The sequence below is a fragment of the Mesoplodon mirus genome, assembly GCF_964341445.2.
Source record: "Mesoplodon mirus genome assembly, chromosome: 13".
NCBI classification, from domain to species: Eukaryota; Metazoa; Chordata; class Mammalia; order Artiodactyla; family Ziphiidae; genus Mesoplodon; species Mesoplodon mirus.
The window spans coordinates 3559423-3571439 of NC_138989.1; the positions used below are offsets into that span (position 1 = coordinate 3559423).

Here is a 12017-nt window from a genome sequence, read left to right on the forward strand (position 1 = left end):
CAGAACTTTCCCTGTTAATTATACTTAAAAAGCAATTTTTTGCACTTTGATCTCAACCGCGGAAGAAAAAAAGACATCGGAGGGCAAAAACATAGAAGGACATCACCAAAGCTCCAACGGGGGTGAATTCGGTCATTTTTACAGATTGTTTACAATGCTCTTGGGCTACTTTTAAAAGTGGAAAAATAAAAGTCACGTTTATAACAGTATACTTTCAAAATATGAATAGGACCGTGCAAAATTTTGTCCACCATTTGAAAAAAAACACTGAAGCGTGTGTAAGATGAGTTATTAATTTTTATTTCTGGGAGGAGGAACCAGAGGCATTTTTAAAAATTTTATTTCTTCTACTTTTCTAGATTTTGTGTCAAGAGCCTGAATTGCTTTTCTTCGGTCAGTTTGATTACATTTTTAACACAAGAAAATATATGTGAAGCTTGTATTAGTATAATAATCAAGACCACAGTTTTTGGAGATACGGTCGTGGGTTTGAGTCTGGCTCTGCTAGTTCCTAGTCTTGACCTTGAGGAGGATGCTCTGAGCCTGTTTCCTCACCTCTGATATGGGGGGAAACACACACATGCCTCAGAGGGTTGTTGTGAGTGAATAACAGCACACACTAAGGATGTTTAATACTCAGTCTGACCCAGACTTGTTAAATGGAGTCTCATTATTATTATTCTCATAGTTATTGTTAATATTATTAAAATAATGTTAATTCGCTATTGTTGATCACAATAAAGATTAATGCTAATAAATATTACAGTTGACCCTTTAACAACGTGTTTGAACTGCAAGGGTCCACTTATACGCAGATTTTTTTCCAAGGTAAATACTACAGTCTTGCGAGATCCAGGGTTGGTTGAATCCACTGATTGGGAATCACGGATAAGAAGGGTGGACTGTAAGCTCTACTTGGATTTTCCACTGCAGGGAGGGTCGGGGTCCTAACCCCCGCGTTGTGCAGTGTCAACTGTAACATTAATTAAGATCTACTCACTTACGAGAAAGGACAGTTTGTTTTTTCAGAGCCTTGTGTTCTGAGAGGCCATCAGTCTGGCTGGAGTCTACAGGTGACCATGGACGAGCTGGTGGGAACATAAGGGCAACAGGGGGTGAAGGCACTGCCCACCTCCCCTGATCCCCTCGCCGTTCTGTGCTTAACTAACTGCCCCCTTCTCTGCTTCCACCCTCTGACTGGCCGCACCTTGAGGTCTTGTTAACTACTCCATTCTTTGTGTGTTCCCAAAACCAGGCACACAGCAGGTGCTCAATAAGTGCATGTGACGTGAATCACGGGACCAGCATCCAAGAGCCAAGCTACCCTTGTTCTACTTGATCATTTTAGCAGGAAGGAAGAGCTACCAACTGTCTACCTGGAAAGCCTTGCTAGTGTTTCATCCACCTGCCAGTCTGAGAGGCTCACATCACTGTAAAAAGGCAGCACCTTATTTAAAATGGTGCACACTCATCTCCCTTGTGACCTTATTTGCAGCACAGAGCTGACACCCATCCTAGGGAGTCAGAGGTCAGACACCTACAGACTCCTTCAGTGGGGTCACAGGTTCACATCCCAAGGGTAGGCGGGCTTGGCGGGATGGGCAGCGCCGGTGCAGGAGGGAGAGCAGACGCCCTTGAGGAGCCTCCCGATTTGTTTCAGGGTCTGGCAGTACTGGAGCTGTGTCCCTCCCTAGGCGAGGTCGTATTTGAGTCTTACATTTACAATAAAAGAGACATTTTGACACCATGAGGCCCTGATCACCTGAAGTGACCAATGGAAAGATTTTAATGATAAGTGGAGTCACTTATGTCAACCAGGGTGGCCAAGCATCCTGTTTACCCTGAGAGGATTCCAGTTTTAAGACCAGGACAGGGGCTTCCCTGGTGGTGCAGTGGTTGAGAGTCCGCCTGCCGATGCAGGGGACACGGGTTCGTGCCCCGGTCCGGGAAGATCCCACATGCCGTGGAGCAGCTGGGCCCGTGAGCCATGGCCGCTGAGCCTGCACATCCGGAGCCTGTGCTCCGCAACGGGAGAGGCCACAATAGTGAGAGGCCCGTGTACCACACACACACACACACACACACACACACACACACAAAAACCCCAGGACAGTCCCAGGGGAAATGGGATCATTGGTCCCCCCAACACGGCCTCTTAGCTCTACTGACACCATGGCATGTGCTCCTTGAGGGAGGCAGTTGGCAAACATCCTCATTGTCTCAGGCTCTCAGAACCGGGGTAGCTCAGTTGACCCCAGTGGACCACAGAGGTATCTGCCCAAGGCCAGCTGGCCTTTTTTAGAGTTTAACTTGGGGCAGAAATGAAGCAACCAGCATTAGATCCAACCACAGTCTTCCTTCTCTTGATTTGAAGCCTGATTCTTTTAAAGCAATACATGAGCTGGCTAGGTAGGGAGCTCGATTTAGGAGTGGATGTGGTTTCTACAGAAAAAGTACTGCAGTCTGTTTTACTGCACACGTGCAGCCATGCTGTGGGAGAACAGAGCTCCCCTGGTGCCTCGATTAAGAAACACTCCCAGGGACTTCCCTGGCGGTCCAGTGGTTAGGACTCCATGCTTTCACTGCTGAGGGCCTGGATTCAATACCTGGTCGGGGAACTAGGATCTCACAAGGCCATGCGTCGTGGCCAAAAACAAAAAACAAAAGAACAGTGACAATATATGAACCCCATCGGCTTCTCACAGACTCTCCCATAATGATATAGATACTAGCCCCACACCACCGCCAGGCAAATCCATGCAGACAGAGAGTAGATCAGTGGTTGCCTGGGGCTGGGAATTTGGTAAGGGGGTGGGGAAATGGGGAGTGAATCTGATGAGCATGGAGTTTCTTCTTGGGATGATGAAAAATTTCTAAAATTGATGTGATGCACCACTCTGAATATACAGCCATTGAACTGTACACTCTAAATGGGTCCATTTTATGTTACGTGAATTATGTCTCAATAAGGCTGTTATTAGTATGGAGGTTTCTCAAAAAACTACAAATAGAACTACCATACAACCCAGTAATCCCACCACTGGTCATATACCCTGAGAAAACCATAATTCAAAAAGAGTCACGTACCACAATGTTCATTGCAGCTCTATTTACAATAGCCAGGACGTGGCAGCAACCTAAGTGTCTATCGACAGGTGAATGGATAAAGAAGACGAGGCACATATATACAATGGAATATTACTCAGCCATAAAAAGGAACAAAACTGAGTTATTTGTAGTGAGGTGGATGGACTTAGAGTCTGTCATACAGAGTGAAGTAAGTTAGAAAGAGAAAAACAAATACCGTATGCTAACACATATATATGGAATTAAAAAAAAAAAGTTCTGAACAACCTAGGGGCAGGACAGGAATAAAGATGCAGATGTAGAGAATGGACTTGAGGACATGGGGAGGGGGAAGGGTAAGCTGGGACGAAGTGAGAGAGTGGCATGGACATATATACACTACCAAACGTAAGGTAGATAGATAGTGGGAAGCAGCCGCAGAGCACAGGGAGATCAGCTCAGTGCTTTGTGACCACCTAGAGGGGTGGGAGGGAGACTCAAGAGGGAGGGGATATGGGGATATATGTGTATGTATGGCTGATTCACTTTGTTATACAGCAGAAACTAACACACCATTGTAAAGCAATTATACTCCAATAAAGTTGTTAAAAATTATATAAATTTTTTTTAAATTAAAAAAATAAAACTTATTTAAAAACATCACTCTCTTGTCTTCAACCAAAAAATTCTCTTCCCTCAACCAGCCAAAGGAACCACAGTCCCACTGGAACTTCAAAGAACAACAAATGCAAAAATAATCAGAATAAAAGTACACCTTTACCCCAGATGAGAGATCAACACAGTTTTCCATTCGATATCCAGGCTCTCCTTCTCCTTCGATGTGAATTGGAAGTTCACTGGGGTGGGGTGGGGGGGTGGGACAAACAGCATCAGCATCACCCTGGGACACATCAGGAATGCACATTTTCTCCTGGTGACCCTGAGCATGCTCACATTTGAGAACTGCTGATGTAGATGACAGTGGACAGGTGACTGGAAGTTTCCCTTGTTAAGAATTACTCTGGATCAGCCAAGAAACCAAGAGGAAAACAAGCCAACAGTGTATAGTTTTCCTTCTAGACTAGCAGACGGTTTATTTCTTTAACAAGTTGTACATTTGGCGGGGAGAAGAAATAATAGGAGTTAAGTGAAATAAGAGACAGCCCACAAGATACTGACTTGTCAAGCCATGGAAAATGTTTTAATGACAATTGGCATCACAGGTATAAATAAATAGGTCCTTTTTCCCGTCTCTAATATGTGCTAGAAATATCTTTTTATAAGGTCCAGCTAAGGTTATGAGGCTTCGAGGACCCTGTCTTAGCTATCGATTTTAGTAATTAAAAAAATAAAGACAGGAAGCATTCCCGGTATCTGCAGGCGCCGCCCCACTGAGAGCATCACGTAACAGCCGGGCAGCTTCGTCCCCAGCAGCTGCGGACAGAACAGAGTCTTGGGGTTTGTGTCCCTAACTCGTGGTCTCCTCTGCCTCGTACACTTCACTTTGGATGAGTGCAATTTGCAATGGGCTGCTACACAATTAGGCTGGTACCAAAAAGCACAGTTGATTGACAACCTAACATAGATTTTCGTGTTTTCTGTTTATGCTGCTATACCCTGCCTAACGAAGTAAGAAAAACAACTGAAAAACCCTCAGACAGTATTTTTTATCCTTGTTCATTTGGCAATATCAGCATGTCTAGGGATAGATCTACCCTGTGAGGTTGGTGCTGATTACTCTTGGGTCTGGTTTCTCTCTTGTGGATCTGACCTCATCTTCCCCTGGGAGAAGTATCCGCATGACACCAGTGATGGAGTCCTGGAGGGGTCAGGGGAAACCTGGCTGGGCTCTGTGCTGTTGGCTGTGTCCCACTGGTCCAGCCTCTGCCAATGTCCCACCCACTGGCTTTGGCCCTGTGGTGGGTGTAGTGGTGATGGGTGAGGGCATCTTCCCCCATCCCCCCAAAGGCTCTGAGAACTCCCCCTGATTGTAGAAAACCCAGCAAATGTCAACAAGGCTGGAGGGATACAGAAAAGCATCAAACGTAATACTTAAAGAGTGGATTAACTGACATCGTTTCTAAGCATTCATCTGATGTATAGGAATATAATTTGTTTAATTTAGGAAAATATACCATTGGATCCTCAGGAATAAACATTAAATATAAATCAAATGGAAGTCTAAGACACAAAAAGAAAAAAAGGAGGGGAAAAAAGAGAATGTGGAAAAAGAAAAGATCATTAAGCAGAGATGTAAAAATCCTCAGGTCTATCCCGAGAGGCAACCAATATTCAGAAACGTCTCCTCCCCAAGCCCAGGGTGACAGTCCAAGGCTGTCCTCGGAATAGGAAAGGAATACTGAATTAAAACGGAAAATGTCTCTTAGCAGGCCCTAGTTTTAATATATTTTGCTCCTTTATTAGAAATATAAACAGATGATTACTTGTCTTTTTATTTGTCTTTTTGCATTTTTTTTTAACAAATACTTTTTGGTAGCTTGTCTGGGTTATATTTTGACTCATAAAATAACCTTCCCAATTTGGCCCTGCGCAGGTCAAACGTCTCCAGAAGCTCCCTTCCCCGAGTTTATTCTGCCGACTTGCGAACATCTGCCATCATCAACCTCTGATTACAAAAAAGTCCCTTTCCGGCTTCAGAATTTCCAACTGGTTTCGAAGGGGGACCCCAACGATTCCCTGTTGAGCCCCAGAGCTACTCTGGAACCGAAGGAGGGCGTCCAAGCACTGGCCCTTCGGCCAGAGGGGCCTAGGCTTTGTCCTTGAGCTTCTCCAGGTGGTCTCTGAGCTCTCTGGGGGCGCCCACGCCCACGTCCTGGCACCCCCACTGGATGTCCTCTTCGGTCCCCCCGAGGATGGAGTTCACGGTGGGACAGCTGTCGTCGGCGGGGATGGTGGTGAAGGTGGTGAACTTCACCTTTTTCCTCTTGGAGGTGGGTGAGTGCAGGGGCTCGAGCTTCTGGTCCCTGCCCGGTCTGTCCCCGGAGTCGGCAGGCCTGGGGACCTGGCTGGGCCCGTGCTTTTGGGAACCTCCGTTGAGCAGGAGGCGGTCGCTCTCGTCTATGACGGTCGTGTGCTCGTCCTGCCGGGGGGACCCGTCGCCCACGTCCTCCAGGAGCTCCGCCTCGTTGCCCAGCCACACCCAGTCGTGTGAGTGGGTCACGGAGGCCTGGCCTTCCAGGGGCGCCTGCTTGTGCCTGTACTTGAGGGCAAAGGCGGCGCAGTTGATGAGGAAGACGAGGATGGCCAGGCAGAAGACCCCCAGCAGGGCGTACATGCCGATCTCCAGGTCGCTCAGGCCACGGGGCGCCTGCACCAGGTCGCCGGCCCCCGGAGCGCCCCCCGCCCGCGGCAGGTCCACCTGCGCCGGGAAGTTGGCGAAGTCGATGGGGATGGTCTGCAGCTGGCCCTCGCCCGCCAGCCGGGCCCCGTCCAGCCGGCTGTTCTTGCCCACCTTGTTGTCCAGCAGCGACTTGGCTGTGGGGCTGCCCTTCCGGGGGGCCCCGTCCTCGCGCTCCGCGGAGGAGCTGCCGTACCAGGGCCCCTCCTGGCCCTTCTGGCGCCGGCCGCTGGCGTGGTTCTTCATCTCGGCCTCCTCATAGGCCCCGCCGGGGCTGGAGTCGGCGTCGTTCTGGCCGAACTTGACCCTGACAGTGCCGACGCCCACGGCCAGGACGCTCTTGCGTTTGGATTTCTGGCAAGCCTCCGCGATGGTCAGGTCCACTCGGACCAGGGGTCCCTGGCCTTCCCCTTCGGCCATGACAACGGGCCACCTGGGCGAGCGGGGCTGGGGGACAGACACGACGGCCTCGTCCAGGGATGTGGCGGTCAGGGTGAAGTCCTTGGTGTCGTAGATGTCCAGGGGTGTCACTGAGCCATCACTGAACTGGAGCCAAGTGCTGGCCACGGCTTCCTGCGGGGAGAGGGGCAGTTAGAAAGCCACGGGGGAGGCGAGGGGGGCAGATGCCTCTTCTCTGGGGGTCGCGCCTGCCCCCATTCTAGAACGGAACCCAAAGACTTAGGGGCAGGACTTAAAATCCAGACCTGGTGGCTGATGAACCTGGGGAAAAAAAAATCCAGGTTTTATATCAAGATCCGAGAATCACCTTAATGGAAACAAGAACCAATGTAGAGAGGCAGTGACAGCTCCAGTGTAATCCTTACCCAGGGAAAAGACCCCATAAAAAGCCCTCACTGAATTTAGGCTCCATTGAATTTATTACCAGTGACATCACTTGAGCGCGTCTGCTGGGTCTTCACAGTATCCTACTCCTCACTCTGATGTCCCCCCCCATCAGAACCCTTGTGATGACATTGAGTTCAGTATGTTCCCTTCTCAGCATAATCCATGGTAATCTGTCCATCTCAAGATCCTTAATCACATCTGCAAAGTCCCCTTTGACACATGAGGTGCCGTATTCACAGGGTCTAGGAATCACACGTGGCCGTCTATGGTGCGCCATTATTCCACCTACCACGGGGGTGATGGTAGCTAAGGTGTCCACAGTGCTTCCTGGGTACCAGCCACTCTTCTATGTGGTTTTCATTATGAACTCATATAATCACCACCACAGTATACAAGGTACAGACTATTATCTATATTTCTCATTCTGCAGGTGAGTAGACTGGACCACAGGGGGGACCCAAGGCTCACCCAAGTTTCCACCGCTAAGTGACAGAGCCGGGTTTGAGTCCAGCCAGTTCATCTCGAGTCTTAAGCACGGTGGCTACTCAGTCTCCTGGCTGCCTTTGACTCTGAGGCCACTGACCAGGCCAGGGATTGAAGGAAACAATTGTGATGTGTCTGGAATTCTTCCCTGTCCTCTAAGAACAGGCATTGAGTGGTCCAATTTTCATTCATCTGATCATTTCAGGGACATGTATTAAAAGCCACTTCTGGGTCAGGCCGTGTGCCAGACACTGAGTAGTCTTGGACAGAAGACTGACAGAGAGTAAACAATACACGGCTGTTTATTGTGGCAGGCTGGGATGTTTCCTGGAGCTGGGCTGGGATGTTAGTTCTGCATAAGTTTGATGTGCTAAGTTTTAATTTTTTTTGGCTGTGTCACATTACTTGTGGGATCTTAGTTCCCCGACCAGGGATTGAACCTGGGACCTCAGCAGTGAAAGCATAGAGTCCTAACCACTGGACTGCCAGGGAATTCCCTAAGTTTTACTTTTTTTTTTTTTTTTTTTTTTGCGGTACGTGGGCCTCTCACTGTTGTGGCCTCTCCCATTGCGGAACACAGGCTCCGGACGCGCAGGCTCAGCGGCCATGGCTCACGGGCCCAGCCGCTCCGCGGCATGTGGGATCTTCCCGGACTGGGGCACGAACCCACGTCCCCTGCATCGGCAGGTGGACCCTCAACCACTGCGCCACCAGGGAAGCCCCCTAAGTTTTACTTTTTAATGTACAGTTCAATGTACAGGGAGGAAGGAAGGTGACTGGAGGTTAGGAGGGAGATGGGTTGGCCCTGGCTGTGAAATGGCCAGGATAGCTCCTGCTGGACAATGTGCTGGATGTTATGAAGGTGAAGCAGGAGCTAACAGAACCCCAGGGGTCTGTTGTGGGCAGAGGATCCTGTGTTTCCTCTAATCCTGGCCTCTGGACACCATGGCAAAGGGCAGAGTGTTTGAAGTGAGAGTTTTGAATTAAATACATGGATCCACTATTTCCCCGGGAACATTTTTCTTTAAGCCAATTCTTCTGGGCCTCAGTTTCCCCTAATGAAGGTGGGAATGTGAATACCTAAATCATAGGGTCTGGGATGGACATCTATTTGGCCTGACCAGTTTCCATTCCTCCTTTCCGATGGGGGCTAGAACACTAATTTTCCTTTCAGAACCATGCCTTTTCTCCATTCAGAGTTTGAGGAATATGGGTGGGGGGGACCCGCCTCTCCAGTTCCAGAGGTGGGCATATGTCCAAGGTCTGACCAATCAGAACATTTTACTATCCTTTTCACAGTGATTGGCTCAGAAAGAGGCACATGACCCAAACCAGCCAATGGGACATGACCTCTGGGCTTTTGTTGGAATTAGAGCAGAATTTATTTCCCCTGGAACTACTGAGTTGGGATGCAAGCTGGAATGGAGAGAGAGAGAGAGAGAGAGAGAGAGAGAATCTTAAGAGCATGTCCCAACAACAAAGAAGACTGGCTAAGTATAAACTAGTAAAAAACTAGGTAAAAATATACAAATAAGAGATGCAAATTCCCAGGAATCAGAAATGAAAAGAGAAGGCATACTAGAGTGGTCCAAATAGGTAACTGTTACTGAGACAGCTTGAGGGCGTGCAGAGCTGCTCAGAAGACCTACCAGCCAGTGGCTGTGATGGTGATGCCCACCTACGCATGTGTCAGATTGGGGTGAAAACTTTTACATAAAGCCAGGACTCCTCTCCACACATGGCAGTGAGAAAGCCTACCCACTGGGCCAGAGGCATATCAATGATGCTTGTCTGTGCGCTGAGCACTGGGTGCGAAAATGTCTCCCTTGGAAATCAGAACCTCACCCCTTCCCCAGGAGTGGGGAGTCTGAAGTTATAACACCTGATGGTGAAGGAGCTGCAAGACATTTACTTGAAACTGGACCCATACACGTGCAAAACTGCATAGGAATTCCTCAGGAACCATATAAAACAAAGCAACCACAGCTCAAGAGGTGCTCATGATAAAAAAAATTACAATCCCTAGGAGGGAAGGCTCTACTATGAGAGAAAACCGTAAAAATTTCACATAGAAAGATCAGCAGATGAAGGATTCGAGATAATAAAACAAATGAAAAAGACTAAAATAAAACAAAGCAACAACAAAGATAAGCCGAAAAAAATAGTTAAAGAGAGTAAAAAGGAGTAGAAACTACACTGAAAGAGTGGGAGTCACTGGAAAAAGAAGAGGTAGCTGTGGAAAGAACCACACAGAACTTCTAGGTATGAAAAATACTCTGGTTGAAATTAATTACTCAGTGGATAGTTTGAACAGCAGATTAGACATGGTTGAGGAGAGAATTAGTGTAATGGGAGACTGAGCCAAGAAACTTACCCAGAATGTAACCACAGGAATATAAAGAGATGAAACATATGAAAGAAAGGTGGAAAGAAATGAGAAAGAGAATGAGAATGACCAACGGTTTTCTGTTAGGAGTTCCAGAAGCAAAGAATATGGGAGAACTTCAATAGTCAAAGAAATAAGGGCTGGACATTTTCCAGAATTGAGGACAAGTGCCAATAATAAAAAGGAAGGTTTCTGATGACACCACTGGAGCATCTGGATCTAGCTTTACCTGAAGATGCAAATGCTTGGACATGAACTGATAAACTCTGACGTCTGACTCAACCAGTCCGAGTTAGGCCTCTGTCACTTGTAAGGAAAAGCCCAGACTATCACCAGCTTCCTGTTAGGAGTGAGTGAGAATGTTCATGAAATCTAAAGATGGTGTGTGCTCGCTGTTGGCACCTGCCCACTTTCCTACAATACCTGCCTGCTTAACTTTCAGCTGTCAAGCCCGCAAGGTGGTTTTGCCTGAGGGCATTCTGGCCTCTGGAACCCATGTGGTCATGCCCGTAGCCAGAAATGCTGAGAAATTAACACCCTCCAGAAGCAGCCCTCCACTAAGGGCTGACGGGAGGTGTGATAAATATCCCAGCTTCCTTGACCTCGGCACAATGACTCTCCAGCCTTTTCTACACTGGCTGACGGTTTCCCCAGGAGACCCAGGCTCCAGTAGCCCACAGTGGTGGCTGAGTTGGCAACACACACTCTTGGCTGTCTTCCCTTCCTTCCCTCACTTCCCGACGCCCTCCTGGTGTTCCGTTCACCGCCCACATGAAGTCCTTGTATGCGGATCCTCATCTCAGGCTCAGCTTTTTGGGGAATCAAAGCTAAGACACGACTGGTTCAGGAATTTTCCTCACCGCCCTCCTCTCCCTTAGCTTCATCAACTTACAAATCTACGATCGGACGGGCCCTCTTCTAAGGCCTCAGTCGAATGCATTCACGCTGGCGGAGACCTCAGTTCACTTCACTAGCCTAGGTTTCTTTCGCACTAATAGGGCACAGGGGACTATAATGCAACTGCCCTCATCGTCACAGCATAGCCGTCTTTCAGGTTTTGTATGTCAAAGTTGGAAATACCAGGAACAAGGGGCCAGCCTTCCACACTCCAAGGGCTGAGATAAAACATTGTTAATGCAGCATGCAAGTTCATCTTGGCTGACTTTCCGACTATAATGCAACTGCCCTCATCGTCACAGCATAGCCGTCTTTCAGGTTTTGTATGTCAAAGTTGGAAATACCAGGAACAAGGGGCCAGCCTTCCACACTCCAAGGGCTGAGATAAAACATTGTTAATGCAGCATGCAAGTTCATCTTGGCTGACTTTCCGACTATAATGCAACTGCCCTCATCGTCACAGCATAGCCGTCTTTCAGGTTTTGTATGTCAAAGTTGGAAATACCAGGAACAAGGGGCCAGCCTTCCACACTCCAAGGGCTGAGATAAAACATTGTTAATGCAGCATGCAAGTTCATCTTGGCTGACTTTCCGACTATAATGCAACTGCCCTCATCGTCACAGCATAGCCGTCTTTCAGGTTTTGTATGTCAAAGTTGGAAATACCAGGAACAAGGGGCCAGCCTTCCACACTCCAAGGGCTGAGATAAAACATTGTTAATGCAGCATGCAAGTTCATCTTGGCTGACTTTCCGACTATAATGCAACTGCCCTCATCGTCACAGCATAGCCGTCTTTCAGGTTTTGTATGTCAAAGTTGGAAATACCAGGAACAAGGGGCCAGCCTTCCACACTCCAAGGGCTGAGATAAAACATTGTTAATGCAGCATGCAAGTTCATCTTGGCTGACTTTCCGACTATAATGCAACTGCCCTCATCGTCACAGCATAGCCGTCTTTCAGGTTTTGTATGTCAAAGTTG

General features: G+C 48.1%; 1 protein-coding gene across 1 annotated transcript in view; it reads right to left on the minus strand.

Moving 5' to 3' along the window:
• Nucleotides 1-5572: 5572 nt before the first annotated feature.
• TMEM132C (transmembrane protein 132C) overlaps nt 5573-12017 on the minus strand; it is a gene marked incomplete at its 5' end in the record, with an annotated part of 383597 nt that continues 377152 nt past the window's right edge. Inside the window, one exon of the mRNA XM_082641029.1 lies at nt 5573-6997. Within this exon, the coding sequence (XP_082497155.1) occupies nt 5834-6997 (1164 nt within the window). The 3' untranslated portion in view covers nt 5573-5833. The remainder of the gene's footprint in view (nt 6998-12017) is intronic.